The sequence below is a fragment of the Condylura cristata genome, unplaced genomic scaffold (genome assembly GCF_000260355.1).
Source record: "Condylura cristata isolate star-nosed mole 26May11 unplaced genomic scaffold, ConCri1.0 scaffold00002, whole genome shotgun sequence".
Lineage (NCBI taxonomy): Eukaryota > Metazoa > Chordata > Mammalia > Eulipotyphla > Talpidae > Condylura > Condylura cristata.
This window is the reverse complement of record NW_004567103.1, coordinates 48,751,608-48,776,551: the sequence shown is the minus strand read 5'-3', so window position 1 is coordinate 48,776,551 and position 24,944 is coordinate 48,751,608. Positions and strand designations below refer to the sequence as shown.

Here is a 24,944-nt window from a genome sequence, read left to right as displayed (position 1 = left end):
GAGAGGTCTGCCTCGCCATGTGGTCTCCTCCGGGGCAGGCGGGAATTGAACTCATGCGGAAGTGGCTTTAGCTTCCTAGTACAGTGCTTTAACCCGCTGCGCCACCAGGGAGGGCCCGCATAACTAGTTTTTAATGTCTGTCTTTCCTTCCTTTCTTGCTAATCTTTTGTAAATTTATTCTTACAGTTGGAAAATTTTAAAAAACTATTTACTGTGCTTACTAATAAGCAAGTGTGTATTTATGTTTATGTGTGTTATATTTATAGGTAATATTTATAGGTAATATTTTTCATATAGCTGACAGATATATATATATATATATATATATAAAATGAACAAATTTAATCTTGTAATCCTATTTTATTTTACTCAATAATTCCTATTTTGTACAGAACCATACATAACCTTCTGTAAAGAGCTTTCTCTGATCCTAGTTTCCAGAAATTATCTCTCTGTGTACACCCATGATGACTAAATATCCTTATGACTACACACTATTTTTTTAGTTTTAAGGCTCAATATATGTAACTTTCTTTGTTACTAGACTTTGAACTTCTGGAGAACATCCATCTAAATAATCTTTGTGTTCCTAGTGACTAGAACAGTGCTTAAAAAATTTTACATGTTTCAAAGCCCTTGAATGAATGAAGACGAATGTAGAATGGAATGAAGATATTTGCAGACTTTGCACCGAGTTGGGCTATCAGGAAGTAATACTTTTAAAATACAGAAAAAAAGAGGTAAAGCTCTCCTGGAGAGAGGTTGGGACAAAGAGATTTTAAAACTTCAAAAACATGAATGAACAATTTATTTTTCATTCATGAGTTGATCAGGCTGTGTTTTAACTTGTTCTGTTCTCAAAGTGTAGCAGAATTCATTATAAGAGTCTTCTTTTCCTGTCACTTATGTTGCATAATTCCTATTTCTCTCTGGCCAGGATAAAACTTTCTATGTTCATCTATTTCATTATATTTATTTATCTAAGGTAAGAATGCACTGAGTCTGGCAAGAATGTGCATGAACTAGCTCAGCATTTTAAACAGAGATAAGTCCAAGCATTTTCATTTTACTAGTCTATGCTCATCTTCCCACCTCCCTCTATTCATGGATCCATACCAAGAGGAAAAAATAAAAAGCGCGAGGGAAACCACTTTTTTTTTTTTTTAAGATTGATTTATTTATACATACAGAACTGGGGTGGAAGCCAGAGTTTCAGGGGGTGAGAGGACTCACCAGAGACAGAGTGGGGAACAGAACAGGCAGATTGACTGAAATACACTGCTGAGGAAAGGTCTGCCATGCCATGTGGGTCACCCTCCTTGGCCAGGAATCAAATTTGTGCTGCAGTGGCTGCAATATCTTCATAATGCTGGGCTTTAACCTGTTGTGCCACCAAGGAGGCCAAGGCAAACCACTTTTTAGAAAATGGATGGTACAATGTTCTGACTATTTTAGGCGGTCCTATAATTCCATGCTCTCTTGTAAAGTAGGTATTAAATAATAATTAAAAGGTGGCATTTTTCATTCTCATTTAATATATATGTATGTATATATATATATATACATACATATATATATACATATACACACTAATTGTATAAGATTATAATTATATATATGTTAAAGGAATAACTGTACATAAGTAAAAATGGAAAATCACCTCATTATTTTTTATGCTTGTTTCCTGTCTTTTCCATTGCTTTCCTGGTTTTATAAATTTCTTAACAGCTAGAAAAGATTGTAGACACAATTGAGAGACTTTTCTATTTAAATATTATATTAGCCTAGCTTCCACTAGTGTCTCTAGAATTACCACTCTACAATCAGCAACCTCTATAGTCTCAACTGGCCTGCTTTCTATAACAAAACATGACTGCCTCCTGAAAACATACTGTATATCTCCCTGGATCATTCTCAGGTAATTGTGGGCCATCTTGACCGCTTTTCCCTTCCCTCTTGTTAAAAGCGACTCATTTGAGACCCTTACCTGTCAGATCCACTCTCTATGCCTCCCTTTATCTCTGTCATTTATTAACTTTTAGTTACATTTCCTTCATTTACTACAGCATGACATAATTTAACATGTTACTGTGCCCTCCATTGTTCTGACATAGCATCATAGCCTCTGAGTTTCTAACTTTCCACATATTTAATAACCTTCTACTCTACTTCACTTTAGCTTCTATTTTTCATTGCTGCTACTAAATCCTACAAGTATTCTCAGCCTTGACCACATTTCTTTTTAATTACTTTTATCAGATATTCACAGTAACAGGGTCTTTAAAATCACCAGGATTCCAGATTGTTGATCTTTGTTCTATTTTTATCCATCCCTAGTTTATTTTCTTCACTATAAGTACACCTTATATTTTATTCTATATAATTGCAATCATTTTCATTTCTCTTGATAACAGTCTAAATCCCTTGTCCCTCCCACACCATAACCTGCCCTGCCATATGCATTTTTTTTAAAGATTTATTTATTTGTGCATACAGAATTGGGGTACAGGCCAGAGGCTCAGGGGCGGTGAGAGGCTTCACCAGAGACAGAGTGGGAAGCAGAACAGGCAGATCAACGAAGTACACTGCTGAGGGGAGCAGCAGGCAGGTCAGGAGAGGTCTGCCACGCCATGTGGTCACCTATGGGGCAGGCGGGAATCGAACTCATGAGGAAGCGGCTTTAGATTCTCCGTGCTGTGCTTTAACCCGCTGCGCCACCAGGAAGGGCCACCATATGCATTTTTAAAATTTTTTTTTCTCACAAAACCTCTACCTGGCTGTAGAAGAATTGTAGAAAAGATTCAGACAAAATCATTCAACAGGTCCTTTAATAGCCCTGGGAATTTATAATAGTGTCCCCCAACCAAAACAAATATTTGTTTCAAAATGCTAATGGTGCCACGGTTGAGAAAATCTATGCTAGAGATAAACTGCACTATTTACACTGTAGACCTAATTCTGTCCTATGTATCCATTTATAAACATTCATTCTCTCTCTCACTCTCTCACTCTCACTCTCACTTGAAATCCTTCGGTAGCTCCATTTGGCTCTTAGACCAAAGCAGTTAGAATATCCCTCCAAGTCCTCTGTGAATCGCCTCTACCTACCACTGCAGGTCATCCATGTTCTCACTCAGGCTTCCTAATTCCACCACATTATTCACCATGCTTTCTTCTTGCACATGTTCTTACCACATGAAAAGTTTTCCACTTAGTTAAGTCCCACTTATCCTTCAAATATTTGCTGAAGATCTTTTCCTAGAAATCTTTGCTGACCTTCATAGGTAGGTTACTTTCATTTTAAATACTCCTAGTTTATATATATCTCCTTTCTGAATTTGTATATAGTTGCAGAGCTACATTGGTTTATGTGTTTTATTAGTCTTAGTCTTTCTCACTGAATTGGAAACTACAAAAGATGATTTTTTTTTTATTTCAAATAAAATTGTATTTTGAATTGTTGGTTGTTGAATGCTAGATGATCAGTGACTAAATCTCCTTGTATAATATATGAAAAATCTTAGTCATAGGCATGTCAAGTGACTTGTGTAAGACCACACAGCTAATATGTTAATAAGTACCAAGGGAGAGCTCCAATCCAAGTTCTAATACTGCAAGTTTTCCCTTTCAGTGGGTGTTTTGCACATATGTTTAAGTTTGTAGATTTTTACTCAATGTGAATCTTTTGAGAAACACAGTATATAAAATAAACTAAACGTGATTTAAGTGGATCACTAATTTGATGAGAACAGTTCGACAGCTCTAAGTTCTATTAAGTCTTTACAGAGACCTCTCCTTACCACTATCCAGGGCTCTGAGAAACTTACCTCAGAATGACTTGTATCTGATGATCAACACTTGTGGACACGTCTACCACATTCACATGTGAACTTTCTGTGGGGTACCTTCTGTATGATGAATTCTTTTTTTTTTTTTTTTAAGATTTATTTATTTGTGCATACAGAACTGGGGTAAAGGCCAGAGGATCAGGGGCAGTGAGAGGCTTCACCAGAGACAGAGCGGGGAGCAGAACAGGCAGATCTACGAAGTACACTGCTAAGGGGAGCAGTGGGCGGGTCAGGAGAAGTCTGCCATGCCATGTGGTCACCTCCGGGGCAGGTGGGAATCGAACTCATGCGGAAGTGGCTTTAGCTTCTTAGTGCTGTGCTTTAACCCACTGCACCACCAGGGAGGGCCTGTATGATGAATTCTTAGTATTTTTATTTTAAATCTGAAAATACCAATGTAGCATAAGTTACTGTCATTTCTGGCTGAAATATTTATTCAATCTCTCTAAGCCACATTTTCATGTTTCAATATGAAGTAGAGATATTCCTTTCACTTCATCAGTCAAGCTTTATTCAGTATTCCAGCTTTTCTCAAAATAAAAATTTTCTGAAAAGGATTTGCTGATTTTTAACATCTTCATACATTATTTTCCCTGGGAGTCGGGATACATTAGTGAAGCAAAAGAAGACCAACATTAAGTATCCATTCCATAGCTGTTATTCTCCATGATAGTGGAGGAGGTACCAGAAGACTGAGATGATGATGCTGTTTTTTTTTCACTAGTTAAGCAGCTGCCACTCTCACATCATGGATGTGTGACTTTGTGTCTCGACAGCATGAAACATCACTACTGTTATCAAAATGGGGTTTGGTGTGGGCTTACAGACTTTTGATAATAGTTGAGAATACATTTAAGGAAATTCCTAAAACAATGTAAACTTACTTCCATCTATTTTTCTTCTGTGTTTTTAGTTTGAGTTTAAGAGTACAATAATAGAGATCATAGAAATCATATACTTGGTATGAGAGGTCATATAAGGAAAATGAAACAAATAACAGTTTCTAATGAATTTATGTCATATATAAAAATTGTTAACAAATGCATATATATATATATATATATATATATATATATATATACAAATTAGAAAATGTAAATAGACTTAGTGGTTAAGAGATCATTTTTATACACTCTTATTTTTCATGCTATCTTGGCTTCCTTACCTTTTACAATTTTTATCTATAATAATTAGTGTGATTACTTATATTATTAGATAATATAACTCAGTCTGTTAAAAAAGGAAACTATTCTCCCTAATTTGAAGTGTCTTTTATACTTTTTCTTTAAGAAATTTTTATCTCTCTAGTTTGAGTTACTATCTCAAAGAATTAATTTTACTATCTTTATGAATTGTCAAACTATTCTTTCTGTGGTACCTAAATGGGTCTGTAATTTGAGAGCTCTATAATTACTAGAATTAACATCAAAGGGTGAACATAACATTTAAAAAACTCATTTCCTTCTGTCTTAAGCTTCTGATGTTCTTATGCTACTGTTTTTAAAAAACCCTCATGGACACTTCTCAGGCCTTAAGAAGTGTATCTATTAACGTATATTACCTTATCTGTGACCCTTATTTCCACTTTTTCTTTTTACGAGTGAGAAAAAAGCCACATGAAAGAAAAACTAATTCAGAAGTGTAATTAGTGGTTTAAAAAAAAAAGTAAACTAAGCATCAAAATTGTGTTTATAGTTCTTAGAAGTTATCAAATTTACTGGAGGAATATTGGAAAACATTATTCATAGAACCCTCCCAACCCCGTTCTTGCCTTCCAAACCCCCTGAAAATCACATCTGTTTCCCAATGATAGCTTTTAACACACATCCTTTACTGTCTTCTAACAGGAAGTAGAGAATGAGAGAAGTTTGTGTTCACCAACATTTAAGAGTCAGCCTGGAAGCCTGTTCAATGATTCTGTGAAAGATTCAGACAAGAAAAGCAAGGAAGCACCTTTTGACATGATGTCACCTGAAAGTGGTCACAGCCACATCTTTGAAGGTTAGCATAAAATTTTCATGTGGTTTCTTGGGCTCATAAATTGTGCAACATGAATGCTTAATGAAATGTATGAAGGTTTTGTTTAAAAATTAGCATAGAAAAAGATGACAGTATAACTCAAGGAACACAATTCAGGAGTAGAGATACATTTAAATGCTTCTAGCTCTAACCTTAGATGGAGATATTTTAACATATGTTAATTGATTATAAACCAGTATAACAAGCATTTTCATTATAGACTATTGGAACAATGCATTTGACCATTATCTGACTTTTACTTTTGTGTGTAGAAAGAGAAACCTATTTGTTTCTTTGTCTATAGGTAATAAGAAGATAAAATATAAATAACTGTCAGTTACAACATGTAAAAAGTTTAAATGCCTTCAGCTTTTCTTTTTCAGGCAATTAAGCTAAATGTGCTAAATGAATTTGGAACAAAAAGTGACATGAATGTGTCATCATTTAGGGGAAACCTCATAAACTTGATTAATGTTTTACAAATGTCATTAAAAAGTTAATAGCTCATATGTTATAAATTGCACTATTAATATAAATTTCAATTGAGACAGAAGTACAAAATATAAATAATGTATTGGAACATACCGACATCATTTATCATTTCTGATTAGTCATAATCTGGATTTTTCCATTTTATCTAAGTAAAGCATACTATAATTGTGATGTTTATTAAAGATCACAATTAGCATAACATTTAGAACATCAGAGCATCAGCATTACCTGAAAGTGTATTAGAAATGCAGAGCCTTGGGCCTCACGATAGTCCTACTAAAGCAGAATTGGCATTTTAACAAAAACCTCAAATGATTCATGTACACATTCAAGTTGGAGAAGATATATTCTGTGACAGTACAGACTGAACTTCAGAATGATTTACATATGATTTATCCCATTCTGAGTCCAATTGGTTTAAATCTATAATTTGGAGTGGGAGATGGATATGGGAAGAATAAAGGAAAGCTTACTAATGACATGGGTTTCAAAATACATGTAAATTGGGATTTCAGTCTCTATTTTTCATTTTCAATTCATTTCAGTATGCCCAATTGATACCCTAATATTATTAGCATCAGTCTTGAGGAATTTACTCCACATATTTCTGGCATGTGATTAAACTTTATGAGCATTTGGATGAATGCAAAGGAATTAGATTAACTGAGGCCAGGAAAAAAAAGGCTTTAGGGAGTGATTTTTGATCTGATGATACCATACTATGGTGATCTTATATCAGTAAACAAATATGAAGTTGAAAGATGATCAGTTCTTGAGATAAACATCCCCATTCATCTCACCTTACTTCTCCTGTCTTTCTTTGGATTCCATGCAAAGGCTTGTAAAAGTCTCTCATTTTATTACTTAGAAAAGTTATTCTAGAGGGCCACCATTATGCAATATATGACTTAACATTTAAGAGAGACCTCAGATATACTGACTCAGAGGATACTAGGAGCTAACTTTGAAAACACAAGACTGGAAAACTGGACTGAGGATGAACATTGCACTTAACTATTTTTATGTGTACACTGCAAAAGAACTTGAATTCCTATATATCATTACTTGTAATGGGATCCTCTAAATTCCCTCCTTGCGCCCCAAGTTTCTACCTCTGGTGGGACAATCATAGACCTTTTTCTATGCATAATTAACTTCGATGGACTTGATTAAGTCTAAGGAAACCTGTACAACAAAAGAGCATATAGATGTTGCTGTTCTAACACAAAGAAATATGATTTATTCCAATAATAAATACATGTCTGAATAGAATGTAATAACTGAAAGATGTCAGGGTTTATGCCATGTATGACTGACACTGATGCCTCATAACTAGTTAAACATCTTAAGTAATCTCAAAAGTTTCATACAGTATTTGAACAGTAGTTATTTATGGTTCTTTCAAAAGTGGTTGAATAAAAAAACACTGGACTGTGTTGAAGACACACGGGTGAATTGGTGGTGGGAAGCCCGTGGGGATTACAACCGAGATGAAAAAATGCACAAAATGAAGGAAGATGTAAAAAAAAAATAGAAAAAAAATATTTAAAAATCTTCATTAAAATGCAGCTAGTGTCCTGCATTTTTAGAATTTAGTAAGACCATTGTAAATTGATAATTCCATCACAGGACTCAGGAATCACAATGGATATGGAATTATGTCCCACTCTTTACCTTCAGCTATAGGTCATAGATAACAGAAAAAGGCCCTGGGGATTCCCATGCCTGGTGACCCACTCTCTGGTGGTATCTAACTGCACTGATCACCCCTTATTTGTGTTGTCCTGCTTGCCTCTCTGCAGTATTGATGTCAGTAAAACAAGGTGCTTGGGGGTATGTATGTTGATGAATTCTTCTCTAATAGTTATTCTAGTGATACTCAGAAGACTTGGCTCATTTCAAGTTAAATGTCAAACATAACAAATACATAATTTCAAAATTTGGATGATGTAGTAGGTCAGAGCGAGAAAAAACAGTACATATGGTTTGACTATGATAGTAATAGAAATATGTAACTTGTAGAATACTTTAGATATTTTAAAACAGTAAGTTGGAAATGAATATTGGGTATCTTAGGTACTGATTTACATGATTAGATCCAAAACTAAGCTTTGAGTTTTATATATGAAGAGTAAAAAATAACTTTTTCTACTGAAAGATTGTGGATCAAGGGATGCTTCAAATAACACAAGTGATTGAGTTCATCACATTTAAATTACTTGAGACTTTTTTATATGACAATCACCTGTGTTTCACTTTTATTCTCTGAAGGGTAATTTTTATTTTAATCTTCTAAGTCATCAACATATAAAATGCTAACAGATAAAACATACATTCAAAGTCACTCTTTCAAGGCTTTTGTAATAAACCTTTGAAATTACCTGCTGTATTTCTCTTTGCATTCTGCTCCATTAAATCTAAATTCATTCTTTATTCTTATAATGGCCATTTATCTTCTCTGACAGATTTTACAAAACAAACTCAAGGTTCTGTTCTTTTTAATTCTCTACTTTCTCTTTAATTGGTAGGATTCTTCTAGTTATTAATGCTCCTAAACCATTGAAATATATGTAAATATTTAGGTAGGTGAGTAATTTTTATGCATATACCTTGTTTTTTGTTTAAAATCAGACATTTCAGAATAATATTTTTTTGAGACAATAAAAGTATTCATATGTGTGCTTTCCAAAGTGGTAACCACTAGCTAGCTCTTTGTGACTATTAGGCCTTTGAATAACAACTAGCATGATGGAGCAAATTAATTATTAATTTTGTATAAATTTAATTAGCTTAAGTGTAAACAATTACTGTATTGGATAGAATAGTTTTGCAAGCTGTTTCTTCAAGGAATTCAGTGTCCAGCATTCTTACAGTAAAGAATCTGGATGCTAATTATCTTTTCTCTGCAAGTTTACTTTATTAAAATATATGTGGATAAATGTCAAGAGAATTATGTCAACAAAATAAATAACAATTCCTCAGTTGAAAATATTGTATTTAAGAGCTAGTGATTTTTTTTTTAAAGATTTATTTATTCATACAGAACTGGGGTACAGGGCAGAGATGCCGAGGGTGAGAGGATTCACTAGAGACAGAGTGGGGAGCAGAACAGGCAGATCGACGAAGTCCACTGCTGAGGGGAGCAGTGGGCGGGTCAGGAGAGGTCTGCCGCACTATGTGGGCCACCTCTGGGGCAGGCGGGGATCTTACTCATGTGGAAGTGGCTTAAGCTTCTTAGTGCTGTGCTTTCACCTGCTGCGCCACATAGTGATGGGCCCATAGTGATGGTTTCTTTGTTACAGTATTTGTAATGACAAAATTAAAAAAAAAAAATCATTTCCCCTTGTCCTTTTTTTCAACATGCTGATAAACAATGGTTTTATCAGAAGGAGGAAATATCTACTGTGAGGCTGTAGGTTTTTTCAAAACATCTTTTTATAACTTAATTGTCTTGGGAATATGAATCTTCTCAAGTCAGAAAGTAAGCCATTTTCTTAAATGCCTAAGGTCAACAAAGTTAAATGAAATGGAGTAACAGGATACTTAAAACTAACAATAGCATTTCTTTAACAACAAAAAAAGGGTTTCATTTGGAAACTTATAAATAAATCAGACATTTAGTCACACAGTAGCTTAAACAAAGGCCATCAGCATCATTTGTTCTGTTCTGACTGGTTTGTTCTCTTAATGAGGCTCAGGGGACAGGTTTTTAGACCTCCTCCTTAGACAGTCTGATGAACCCAAGTCTCCAGCGCTGGCTTCTACATACAGACTTGCTTCTTCACACACCCGTGTCTTTGTTCATGCCCCAGAAATTCTCCTATAAAACAGTCATGTTATTTTAATTCACAATGGAGACATTCCATGAATAAAAATATCAGTGAATCATCACTTAAAATAATTCTGAGGTGATGGCTTTTTACAAAAACTCCTTTTGTCATATCAAAAGGATTTGATATGTTTGAACTGTTTACTCATTTGGGGGTTTACCCTTTCTTAAAGTAGCTTTCACCTGCAGTTTTTCAATTACTCCCACATGTTTCTTTGAGTTGCTTTTATAGTCAGTGAGTCAAAGCAAATTCCACAGTTAAATCATGGCTCTACTGGAAGGGACAGCTGGGAGTTTGCTATTCCGAGGAAATTGAAATGAAAGGTCTGTTTGTGAGATCTTTCACATGGTAGTGGAAATCAGCACCTTGGAATGCTGGAAATTTTCCACTGATTAATAATCAAAATCTCGGGATCCCATTTTGAACTTGTGCACCGTCATACTTAATTTTAAAACATGATGCCATCAAAGAAAGAACAAGTATAAATATCCCTCTTGAAAACCACTCATTTATCTTAACTTTATGCAACTGGAAAAGCTGAATACTCTTTTTTAAATATTATGACTGTGAATAGATGTGTATATCTTATTTCTAAAGAATATTTTTGAGATAATGTTTACCTATACCCATTTATTTAACAAAAAATTTATTGAGTGTATTTGTCAGGTACTGTTCTACGTGCTTAGAGTCATCAACAAATAAAAGACAAAAGAGGAAAAAACACTCTCCTTTATAGCTTATATTCCAACAGGTAGGCCAATAAAAAAATGATGTTAATTGACTTATCAGGAGGTAATGAGTGCTGTAAAAAATATAAGCCAAGATAAAGAAGATGGGATTTGCAATTTTGAACAGTATTGTCAAGGTCAGCCACAACATAAATGTGGCATTTATGTAAACCCTTCATTAACAAGTACACAGATTTTTTTCTTCATTAACAAGTACACAAATTTGTCTCTATTTTATGTTTAAGACAGGTGTATCCAGGAAGACTCAAGGCAGAATCTTACCTGGGTATTCCCAGCCGTGTGGTTGTAGCATTATTGACATTGCTAGTTTCTATTCAGTTACTTGAAGCAGAGAAAATACACATGGCAGTAAAATCCTTATACCTCTTCTCAGTCACCAATGCAACGCGTAGAACTCTTCCTCTCCTTTCTCCTCAGGACATGCACTGTAAACTTGGGGTGTTTTCTCTCCAAGTAGATGAGACACATAGGAAGCTAAGAGTTCAGTCAGGGTCATTGGGCTGGTTAAAGACTTAGCACCTATAAACAAGAGCCAGACCAGGAACCAGTTATTGTGGAGAAAGGGACATGAAATTGTGTTACCTTATTAAGTTGGAAATGAGAATGTCAGTGCAAAGGTGAAACACAAGAACCCTACTTCTTTAAATATGTTCATGATTTCATGTGCCACTCCAGGTTGACACAGCTCACATGACCACCAGTCACTGTTCCAAAATAAAGGCAAAGCTAAAGGCTTATGAATGTGGTAGGTCCACACTGGATGAGTTTTATGACAAATGATGATGCAATCTGATCTGGGTTTAAGGATTCAAACCCCAGACACTACACATTAGTGCATGACTGAAAAAAACTCATCAGATATTTTGAATGAAAGGAAATAAGAAAAGGGTGAGCAAGAGAGAGAAGAATGGGTGAAGAAAAAGTGATTGAGATAGAAAAAGGAATGGAGGAAGAAAGGAGAAAATGGCTGGGGGAGAGGAAACAAGCAGTTCTGTGAAGCTTTTGAGAAGGAGCAAAAATCCATTTATTCAAAAACTGTTGTTTAATTTTTGTAGTCAGAAGCAAACACAGACCAATATCCATGAATTTAGTAAATGTTTTCTGAACATCTACTGTTAACCAGCCTCTGTGCTAGGTATTGAAGAGTAGTGTATGAGAAGACAGACACCCTACTCCGGAGAAACTTAGTTTAAGAAAAAGAGGCAGGTTTATGAACAAAGGTCAGTATATAAAGATGAAAAGTATTACAATAAGGCACATCTGTGATCAGAAAAGTGATCATTTTTCCCTGTATCTTTCCTTTATTTCTTTTCTTTTCTTTCCTTTAAAAAAATCAACTTATTTGAAGTATGATTTGGAAGTTCATCAAGCAGAGAAAGAAAGATATGTAAGAGGGAGGAATAAGAGTCAGGATGGAAATCCCAAGTGGCTCTGTCAATATTATGAAAGGGCATTGAAAGTAAGGAAATTAGGGGACTAGGAATACCACCATAAATTTGCTGTTTGCAGTTGATTTTAACAAATGTCTTTGTATCCCCAGTAGATGAGCTTAGAATTGGTGCCAGATCTAAGCTGCAGGTGAAATAATTCAGGTTGAGCACACAATCCATTGGCTGGATTTCATGAAAAAGGAAGACTCTTTTGTTTGTTTGTTTGTTTTCCCTTGGCTTTCAGAATTGATTAAAATGTCCATTGACTCTATTTAACAATGATTACAAAATTGAAGAAGTGGGGTAGTTGGCTATTTTTCACCATTATAAACATTATGAAAAACGAATGTTGGGAACAGTGCTAATAAGCATAGGTATCCTGAATATGCATAGGGGGTGAAAGCCACCAAATAACTGAACTTATTTGAAAGTCTGTAAAATTCCATTTTCAAATTATATAAAGTCTTTTTTATGCATTAATATTTTCAGGTTTTGATCAAATACTTTTATTAAAAATGTATCTTTTCTCTTATATAATAAACATTTAATATTAGAAATACCTTAAATATTTAGAATCAAAATTAATTATAAATATTTATCTCTTACATATAACTTTTCATTTCTTGTTAATGCAACTTCAAATGTGCTGTAAGATATATAGTGTTTGTCTCCCTGGCAACCTAGGGGTTAAGTCTTTAAGCTGTTACCTCTACGGCCTGAGTTTGATGCTGACCAAGGAAAAGTATAGCAGACTTTGCCTGTCTCACTCACTGTTCAGCAGTGTATTTCAGTAAATATGCCTGCTTTACTCCCCACCCTGTCCTAGTGAATGCACACTCCAGTTTCTCTACACAAAATTTTAGATAGAAGACAGCTAGTCTGTGATACATAATAAGAATAATAAACTATTCATGATAATTGTTAAAAATTCAAATTACATATGAATGTTTGTCTTTGTAAAGTTCATTATTAAAGAACTACGTTTCTATATTTGACTCTTTTTCCACATCTATAAATATGGGGATGGACCTAAAATAACATTCTATGAATAAATTCTGCACGTCACAGTTATGATTCTTTATTTGACTGTCAAACTGATGAAATTGTATATGAGGCCTCAATTAGATGAGAACACAGAGTCCCAGCCAGAGGGTCTCAGAAATCCTTAGAGACTATTACTTAACTTTGTACTGCCTAAGACAAAAACCAGTTGTCCATTTGTTGATCATCATCATTTTGTACGGAAAAAAAAAATCATTTCTTGCCAACATGATCAGAAAATCACCTTTAATAGTTTATTCTAATATTTCAACACTTAAAATTCTGTAAATCTATATTTATTAATCCTATGTAGTTATTCTCTAGTTACTTGATAAGAATACTACTTTTATCAGGTAAAAATTTGATACACTACTTCCAAACCTTGTATCATTTTTCCACAGTACTTTGGACTTATTGCTTAAGTATATGTACTTTTCATTCCTAACAATGACATGTTTTCCTGTGAGGGAAAGATTTCAATCATGGAGCCCATTCCTTTTTAGTTATATTATAGACAGGACATGATGAAACACATTTTAACATACCAAGATTTTAATTTTAATAATTCAGATTATACATTTAGGAAATGAATGAAGATTCTAGTAAGCTAAATAAATACTCCTAGGAAGCTAAATTTAGACTTTGCTTTTCTTGACATTTTCCTCTGGATATTTTAAACTCATCCTTCTACTGCATCAACAAACAATCTTGTCTTGGCTCATTCTCAATATTTCTTGCTTATATAATGCCATGGAATGAGTAATCTAGCTATAAATTTTTAAGCTTCTCAGATTCTTAGCAAGGAAGTAATGAAGGACACAATATACAATCATATTTTCTGATTATAGCTGCAAAACATGATATGTGCTATATAACTTGCAAGATGGCCCCTCACATCCTCACAGTGCCTATACTTCTTACTCTCACATATTTTCTTTTCTTTTCTTTTTTTTTTGGTAAACATTGAAATTTTTTTTTTAATACACAGTTGATGGAATTGAGCCAAAGGGACGCCAAAAATACCACCAACAGTGAGAGAACTCATCTTGGATTTTGTAAAAGAATGCCTTCAATGAAACAGTAATTTTAAGGAATTACTGAAAGAATAAATTAAATAATTTAAGGGAGTGATTGGAATGAACAGAAAAAGATAGAATTATTAGTAATAGTAAACAAATTCTTTCAGAGATGGAAACATACTGGAACTTAGAAATTAAAAGATTCGACTGTGTTCCAATAATTATGGCTGGAAATTTTGTTCAACTTATAAAAGGCCTGGATCTCAGATGTAGGTTCCACAAGGAAAAAAATAGCAAGATAAAAATAATCTGTACCTGTGGACAAATGCTAGTGAAACTACAGAAAGCTATAGAATTAAGTAAAAGAAGAACAATAGGGCCCTTCCTGATGACACAACGGGGGCAGCACTGTAAAGCAGGCAGAGGCCCCTTCAGCACAAGTTTGATCCCTGACAGGGGAGCTGACCCACAGAGTACAGCAGACCTCTCCTACTGGCCACTACTTCCCTCACCAGTGTACTTCCTCCATCTGCCTGTCTTGCTCCCCACTCTGTCTCTAGTGAATCTTTTCTCTACCCCTTCCCCTGCACATCTGGCCTGCACCCCACTTTTGTATACATAAATAAATTAAAAAAAAACTTTTTAAAAAGAGGATAAAAACAGAATTTATCTTTGAAAATCAATAATTACACTGGTAATAAAATTAAAAATAAAATCTGATAAAGCATGGTTATATTTTTGATATAGTGAGACAAAACAAATTTGACTCAAATTTTGTACTTTGTTGACTGAAAATGTAATCATAGGACAAAATTAACGTATTTTAAATAGACTAAAACATAAAGCAATTGCTACTAGTAAACCCTAACTAGAGGGGACTTAGAAATATACTTAAGCGTAAATAGCACACAGGGATGGTTTAAGATATAAGGAAATACACTGGTCAGATTAAAAAATGAGCAAATATTGATTTTATAAAACTACAGTCATTTAGAAGATTTTTCAGTAAAAAATTAGCTCATCAGGTTTGGATGTACAATTCCTGAACATTACAAAGCAAAAAAAAAATGGCCTTTTACCAGCTCCTAGCAATATCTGACCTGATGCAGAGCTCTTGTATACCTAGAGTAGTGCCAGACTAGACAGTTCACGTGTGTCTGCTTTCTGTTGTGACCTCTGGGCCACATAGACAGTTCATGCTAAATATTATAGGGACCTTGGTATATGCTGTGTCACTTAGACCTCTGGAAGGACTGAATAAGGAGTATTTGAGGATCTGTTACACATGGCGATTCTATACCTCTGTGGCCAATCCCAATTAAGAAATACGAACACTGATTTCTGGCTTTTTTTTTTTTTTAAGATTGATTTATTTATGCATACAGAACTGGGTACAGACCGATGCAGGGGCAGTGAGAGACTTCACCAGAGACAGAGAGCTGATCAGAACAAGCCGATCAATGAAATACACTGCTAACGGGAGCAGTGGGAGAGACAGAAGAGATCTGCTGCTCTGTGTGGATCACCTCTGGGGTGGGTGATCTAACTGGTACTGAAGCAGCTGAGGCTAGCATTCAGAGTTGTGTTCTAATCCGTTGTGCCACCAGGGAGGGCCTGATTTCTGGTTTCTGATTTCACACATAAAGGACTTGGAAGTTACCAGTCTTTCTAAAATGCAAAAAATAAGCTCAACAGATTGAAAAATAATAATAATGATTCTTGTAGGATCTAAAGAGAGGTAAGGAAACAAAGAAAACTGATGTGTCCAAGACTGGAGAGACCAGTAAATACAGGGAGACAAGTAAATAAAGAGCAGAGCATCGTGAGCAGAAACTACTCAGAAATCAAGTACATGACAGGAAATCTTGACAGCACTTGGCAAATTTCTTAAAGCTCAGTATGGAGTAATTTGAGAATTAAAATTCAGGGAACCTATTTAGAATACTTTTGTAAGATTTACCTCCAGTTCAAAGAGGTGTTCATAGTAAATATGTATAAATATAAATTCCCTTATGTTTCTGGTTATGGTAGAAGAAAGAAACCAGCTTGCATTATATTGTAGCATTTTTTTTTTTCCTTAATGTTGCCAGCTCTTAGCTGAAAAGAGTTAGCTATAGGGGGCCCTCCTTGGTGCGCAGTGGATTAAAGCACAGCACTAAGAAACTAAAGCCACTTCAGCATGAGTCCAATCCCCGGCCCTGGAGGTGACCCACATATCACAGCAGACCTCTCCTGCCCAGCCCACTGTTACCCTCAGCAGTGTACTTCATTGATCTGCCTGTTCTGCTCCCGACTGTCTCTGGTGAACCCTCTCACCGCCTCTGCCTCTGAATCTCTGGCTTGTATCCCAGTTCTGTGTGAATAAATAAATAAATCTTAAAAAAAAAAAAAAGAAAGTGCTAGGTTATAGGGCCTTCCTGTTGGTGCAGGGGGTTAAAGTTCCAGCATTATCAAGCTGTCACTGCACCATGAGTTTGACCCCCAACCATGGAGGTGATCCACAAGCTCAGTAGATCTCTCGTGTCTCACCCACTGCTCCCCTTTGCAGCCCTATTCTGTCTCTGTTAAATCCTGTCAACCTCCCTCTTCCCCCCACCCACACATCCCTCTGGACTACACCCCAGTTCTTCCATGCATACATTAAAAAATTAATCTTAAAAAAAGACTTATAGCCTAGCCTAACTGACCTGAGAAAAGAGAAATACCAAACTCCTGTTAACTGCAGAGTTTCATGTAGGAAAAGGAAAAGAGCCATCCTCGTCCAAGAAAAATATGGAGGGAGAAAAGTCCTTGAAAAACTTGAAGTTCAGGTCCAGAGGCTTAGGCTCACTAAAAAACTGAGGACAGATCTAAGGATGGTGGAATACTTTGCCTTCTCCATAGCTCACAACCACATTTATGAAAATCTATTTACAGGTATTTTGGCTAAACAAACTTATAATTGTAGATGTTAATTAGCTAAAACCCACAAGAGAAGAAGCAAGACTAGCTAAGTAAGTCTATAGTAAGTTTATATCTACCAAAAAATTGAATAAATAATTAATAATCTTCCAAAATAGAAACTAATGCCAGATGGGATCCATGGTAAAATTTATGAACTATTTAAGGAAGAAATTATATTAATTCTCTATCACCTTTTTTAGAGGATAGGAGCAGAGGAAATACTTCCTAATTTTTTTTTCTATGATGCCAGCTTTGCCCTAATTACCAAAATCTGATAAAGATTTTACAAGAAATCTACAGATCATTATTTCTCATGAATTTAGAAACAAAAATCACCAATAAAATAATAAGTTATCAAATTCAACAGTGTATAAAAATAATTATAAAGGACAGCAAGTGCTATTTACTCAGGTGTGCAAGATTGACTTAACATTTAAAATCAGTGTCATCCACAACAGATGAAAGAAGAATCACACGATCATATCAGTTGATACAGAAATGGTATTTCACAAAACACAACACACATCTGTGATAAAAACTCTTAATACAAGGAATTTCCTTAACTTGATAGTGGTCTACAAACATTCTACAACTAACATCATTTGTCAAATTCAAACTTTCCCCACTGAGAACATGAGCAAAGCAAGGATTTAATTCACCACTCCTTTTAAATAACATTCTCTACTATCTATGCAATATCATAAAAAAAAGTTAATCAGATTGAAAATAAAAGAAAACTTTGCAGAAAAAGATAACATGTTGTCACATATGTAGAAAAATCTGAAAAAAATTTCAGAAACTATTAAATGATTAGAGCAAATATGTATGTTGTGAAATTAAAATGTAAAAAACTTTCTTATATACCAGCAAAGAAAAAGTGAAATTTGTCGAATTTAAAATTAAAAATACAATATCATTTATACATGCAATCCCCAGACTTAGTATTTATGATAAGTGTGTGTGTGTGTGTGTGTGTGTGTCTGGTCTACATGAGGCAAATAAAAAAATCAATGAATCAAATGAAATAAATAAATGTTGAGCTATTCCATATTAATGAATAGAAAGTCTAACTATTGCAAAGATATCAGTCCTTGCCAATTTGATCCATAGTTTTAATGTTATGTTTTGTGGATCTTGACTAACTTATTGAGAGTTTATATGCAGTTATCCAAAGACTCAGAATAGTCAATATAATATTGAAAAAGAAGAATGAAATTGGAGATCTAACACTATTTTCAAAACTTATTATAATACTACAGCAATTAAGACAGTGTAATACTATTAAATTAATATACAGTTCTGACATCCAAGTTTTTTTAGTTTATATTTGTGTGCATGAATTTATTTTTGTGCATGAAGTGAGCTAGTGGTCTAGTTTCATTTTTGTATGTGGATATTCAGGAACTGGTCTTGTGTTATTTGATTTCATATTTTTTAAGAGATCACTGTTATTTCAATTTAGTAGAAACTTTTAAGGTGTTTATGACCTTAAAAATTATTAGTGAATAGGGCCCTCAGTGGCACAATGGGTTAGGATGCAGCACTGCAAGCAAGCCACAGCCACTTCAGTGTGAGTTAAATCCCCTGCCCCGGAGGTGTTCCACATGGTGTGGCAGACCTCTCCTGATCTGCCCGCTGCTTCCCTCAGCCGTATACTTCATAAATCTACCTGTTCTGTTCCCCCTCTGTCTCTGGTGAAGCCTCTCATCGCTCCTGCACCTCTGGCTTGTACCCCAATTCTGTGTGAATAAATAAATCTTTTAAAAGATATTATTGAATAAAATGTTTTAAGAAATATTAATATAAAATCATATAACTTGAAACAAAACCTTTAGGGGCTAGTTCAATATATGACATTGCATTGCCTGAAAAAAAAATGTCTACATTCATTCATATATTTGTGAAGGAATGAATTTAATGATTACTCATTAATCATTGAACAAACTGTTGGGTCCCAGTGGCTATAGGAATTTACCTAAGTTTTTTTTTTTTTTTAATTTTAACTGACTCTCAATAGACAATTAAGCTATCTTAAGTGATATTAGAAGTTGTTATGGCATAAAAAGGATAAGATTAAATATATTAATCAGCAGTGTAGATTCCTATTAAGGTCAGATCCTAGAACAGGATAGGAAGTAAGTTTGGGGGCATAAAGTAGTTCACAAAAGAAGAAAGATCATGAAAAAGCAGATTCTCTAGGGAGCACAAGCATCTACATTTTAATGGATGATGTTAACACCAATTAAATATCAGATATAGGCACTGACAGACCAAGAATGCATAAAATTTCCTCTCTGAACTCCCAAGTCATAGTATCACCCAAAGTTTTTCAAATCATCTTTCAAACATGATTATTAAAACACAACTTTCTCAGTTTAATCTATTTTTTAAAGTCAAATGCAACTTAATCCTATTGATTTTGAGTCTCTGAAGATCAGTGCATTTTAATAAAGTTCCCAAGTGATTTCTTCGCACTCTTATCTATTCTTGTTAAACTATGTTATTTTGAATTTTTGTTTGCTTAGGAAAATAGCAGTGAGTAATTCATCTGTATAAAGACCCATCCTGTGTTTAGAGAGAGGCTGGAGTTGGGCTGGAGTGTTTTGAGATTGAGGTACAAGTTTGTCAACATGATAGCTAAGAATAGAAGGCACAAGAGCACAAATTACTGAAAAATTCAGAAGAGCAAAAAATATCTCCTTGGAGGAAGATTAACTAGGAAAACAATTCTCAAGGTGAGACTCAGATCCTCCCTCTTTCCTCCATTATAGCCCTTCAAGGAAACTATATGTTGGAACTGTTTATGTGAATAGCACAATGTTACAGTCTGGCTTGAAAACATTCATTTTTACAGTGGTTGAGTATCTTATAAACAGATACAGAAGACACAAATTCGAGACTAATCTTGCTTTCAAGGAATTCATATTTTAGTGGAAAATACTGATAATGAATATAAAAATAATGGAGCTAAATTATAATAGCAATGTAAAATCACTACTCATTTATTCAAACAATATAGTCATGAAGGACTATCGGAAACCAGATATTTGATGTACCATTCTGAACAAAAGTATTGTTCCTACCCTCATGGGACTTTTATTTTGACAGGGTAGAAAGGCCAATAATTATATTAAACTCATTACAAAATAGGGAATTACAAATTGTGTCCATAAAAGAAGTAAGCTTCTGTGACTGACAGTTCTTTGTGTGAGAGAAATGTTCCAGCCACATACTTTGGTTTCATTCAGCTCAAATTTATTTTTTTATATAGCTGTGTATTATTGCTCATAATTTTTAGTCTTCATTTTATAATGTAATCTTTTTCTTGTATAAAATGATGTCTTCTGAGTCCTATGACCTGGACTTGAAGAACAAGAAGACAAGTCAAATCATAGTTAGATTGGAATGAGAAAAACAATATAATAGAAATCTCAGCTCTAAATGTGTAAATATCTATTTCCTAAGAGAAATTGAGTCTCTGGAAATTGTACACCACTTTGATGCTCTCCTGTGTAATCACTCTGAGAAGTATAAGATTCCAGAAAATAGAAAATGCTTCAATGGCTTACAAGGAAGTGTTCTGACTCCTTGGTATTAGAATAAGAGATAAACTGATCTCAGGATGTCTTCTTCAGATCCTCACTAAAATGCAGTTCTTACCCCATCTGTACAAGCAACATTCACATTTTTCTATATGATGATTCTGATATGTTCTATACTATATATGTTTTTTTGTTATATTCAGTAAAATTTGCCCTGTGTGGAGTGTATGTTCAAAATACTTATTGAATTAGTACTTTAATTAATTTTGAAATACTAAGAATCAGTGAACGTAGTTGTAAGTCATGAGTATATGCTTTTTCATATACATTCTCTGCTGATAAAATAATTGATTGTGAATATTAATGATAGAAAAACCCAGATCAAAATCCTGTATTTGGCATTTATGAATCATCAACCTTGAGGAAGTTACTTAGTGACCCTAACCTTTAATTTCCACATTAAAAAAAAAATGAAGTTAGCTCTAGCTACCTGTTATGAATTTTGTAGGTATTACCTGCAATATTACATGAAAATAACTCAGTGCACTGCACAGCCCTCAAGGTGGCACTAGTTTGAGTAGAAATTAAAGCATAGCTTGGCTTGCTAGTTAAGGGAAGTTTAATTCTTAGAAAAAATCCACAATATATATTTATAGTTACAATGTACTACTTGAAAATTTCCCTCTAATATGGTTCCCACCTCCCTAAATCAATAAGCAACTGTGAGTTAATCAAGTACAAGGCTATTTGTACTTGCATTCTCAATTCCTGGTAGATATTTAATGAATCATATTCAAGTAAATACTTGATTTCCTACTTTTTGAAGTCATCATCAAGTTATGCTTCTGAGAACATGCGCTTAAATGAGAAGCTTTGCAAATCATGCATCAAATAGAGTCTGCTATATCCACATTTTTTCTGGCCTATCAACAAAGTATTTAGTAAATGAGTGTTTTTTGAAAAATAAGAGAAACTCACCTAACAACATAAGATAATGATTGCAGGTAAATAAATAGTTCCTTTGTCAGTGAAAATGAGTGAAAAATAGACACTCCTCACTCCTCAGCTAAATCCTCAAAGGTAGTTAAACTGTGCTTGATTTCCTTCTTCCATTTTTAGACATTCATTTTTTCTTGCTTCAATTTTTTTTTATTTTGTTTATTTTTGCATTGAACATTGGCAGTACAGGTCAGAGGTGTTGAGTGAGAGAATCATTAGAGACAGAGTGGAAGCAGAACAGGCTTATATACTGAAATACATTGCTAAGGGGAACAGCAGGTGGAACAGGAGAGGTCTTCTGCACCATATGTGGGTTAGATCCCTGGCTGAAGATCAAACTCACACAGTAGAGTGGTAGTACTGAGCCTTAACCCCTAAGTCACCAGGGCAGTCCCTGTTTTTTTTTAAATTCATAGTATAAAAGTATTTATATGGAATCATTCTTACAATTTTTCCCTGTTCCTAATACAAACACATCAAATGTTGCTTAAAAATGCCTGCTATTCTTTTTATTTACAATAACAAAATGCAGTTCACAATAACAAAATGCAGTCCCTCCCTGGTGGCACTAAAGCACAGCACTATGAAGCTATTGCAACCACTGTAGCATTAGTTTGATCCGCAGCCAAAGGGGTGACCCACATGGCTGGCATACCCTCCTGACCCACCCGCTGCTCCCCTCAGCAGTATATTTCAGTCAGTCTACTTGTTCTGTTCCCCACTCTCTCTCTGGTGAATCTTCTCACCGCATGCATCTCTGGCCTGATCCCCAGTTCTGCATGTATAAATAAATAAATCTTTTTTAAAAGCACTGAGTATAATGAAGTTCTGAATGCAAGCATTTCCAAAAGACACATGAAGCTATTTATGACATCCCAATAACATACTTAAAAACAGTGGTAGACTCATGAGAGGCCTAGATTTCCTAATTTTATCTGCTCCTCTATCCTTCATGTGTGTCAGCTTTCATTCATGCATTCATTCATTTGTTTATCCAGTTATTTATTTTGTATTTCATAATGGAAATATATGCTTTATGTCTGCTTTTTGACTTTTTGTTCTACAATGTAATAGGACAACATCTGATCCTAGTATGTTCAAGATGGTGTTCCTAATTTATACAAACTCTGTTCTTAATTTGTGTTAAGCAAAAGAAGCAGCCTATTATAATATATATATATATATATATATGTATATATGATAACTTGGAGGCTAGCTTTTCATTTTTCTAAGAAACATACACATACTTGCATGTACAGAGATTCAGAGAGAAAAAGGTAATTTTTAATTGCTTTTAGAAAAGTATTAAAAATCCATATTTCTTGCCTTTCTGCCTTATAGTCAAAGCAACCTGGTATTGTTATTAATTCTATGCAGAAAGAAAACAATTAAATTCCTTGACAAAGCTCCTAGACATCCTTATGAAAAATGTTGCAATAGGAGTTACAGTGTATGAGCATTCAAGCCCATGTACAGATGCAAAAAGGAAAAATTGTACAGCTTCATCTTGATCATAGAAGCATACTTTTCCTTGAGACCTGTCTAGGTTTCTTGGTGAAAATATTACAGGAGTGGCTATTAGGGGAGAAAGAAATATATGAAAGCTATTTCCTAGCTCCCTGATTAAAAAAAAAAAAAACTACATATATAGTGCTATTTATCCACTTAGTAAATGCTGTAACATAAGACATGTGTTATCAGAAACTACAAGTTAGCCTTACAGATAACAAAAGAACTGTAGTCAATTTATGTACTTTACCAGGTTATAGAGAATAATACTCTTACAAACTTAACCTAAAAATAGTAATAAAACAGTATGACAAAGTTTTAGTTTCTGAAACAGTTTCCCCAGCATCCCTTTCTTCATTTATAACCACAACTGTGTTTGAGGCAAGATTGTAGAACATTTTGTGATCATTGAGGGAAATACCAACTATATTTTTATCATATAATATTTATATTTTTCAAAGTTTAAAGCCTAGATTTATTTATGCCACATTTAAAAAATTTAACTTGATTAATTTAACAAGCATGAATAGTCTTACAGACTTGTTTGTGCATCTCTTCATCAAGCTAGCATTTCTAGAACACCCAGTGTACCAAACCCATGAGAGACACTGCATATTCAGGAATGACTGGATAGATTCTAAAGTAGGCCTGTCTCACAGTCTATCCTCTAGTGAAAATAATGCATATAACTTCTATGTTTTCACACCTTATAAGGAATTTCAGTAAGCATAGTGTTATCTATTCCCAGCATATATAAATGAGACTATTGTTATTATTCCCAGCATATATAAATGAGACTATTGAATCTTAGAAACCTTAAGGCTCTATGTTCAGAGATAATTACAAATATATATCCAGGATAGCCCAGGGCAAAAAACAGGCATTTATACTTCATTGAAATTTGAGTTTTAGTCAGAAAGGTTCTAATTAGGAGATAAGAACCATATAGTAATTTAAACAGGGTAATATTTATAATAGAATCATTAACTGTAACAGGAGATAGAAGTAACAGACTGGGCACAAAAGGGGATAGAAAAAAAAAAAACCTCTGGGGAATAGAAATAGAAGATAGATAGAGTAACCATTACCACTATAGGTAACACAGGTCAAACCTGTTAGAATAGTTATCTTCAGGAGGACAGGAGATAAAAGTTTTGACTAGAATGTAAGGAAAAAGAAATCCTGTGCTTTGTTGCTGGAAATGTTCTACCACTGTGAAAAACAGGAAATTCCCCAAACATTTGATAAGACAATCACCAAATGATCTTGAAGGTCTACTTGTAGGCATTTACACAAAGGAAATGAAAATGGAATTTTGAATTATTATCTACATGCCCATGTTTATTGCAGCATAATTCGAAATAGCCAAGATAAGGAAATAACATGTCTGTCAATGGGTGAATGGCTAAAGAAGTTATGTCAATTATTTGTCACAACCACACATATTTACATATTATATATCTAATAATATAGTTAATGTATATTATATATTTTATTATGCATTATATAAAATTTAATATTGA

General features: G+C 34.2%; 1 protein-coding gene across 1 annotated transcript in view; it reads left to right on the top strand.

Annotated features, from left to right (window-relative positions):
* XIRP2 (xin actin binding repeat containing 2) overlaps window positions 1-24,944 on the top strand; it is a 211,650-nt gene that overhangs the window by 108,054 nt on the left and 78,652 nt on the right. Inside the window, exon 2 of the mRNA XM_012724849.1 lies at window positions 5,696-5,849. Within this exon, the coding sequence (XP_012580303.1) occupies window positions 5,696-5,849 (154 nt within the window). The remainder of the gene's footprint in view (window positions 1-5,695; window positions 5,850-24,944) is intronic.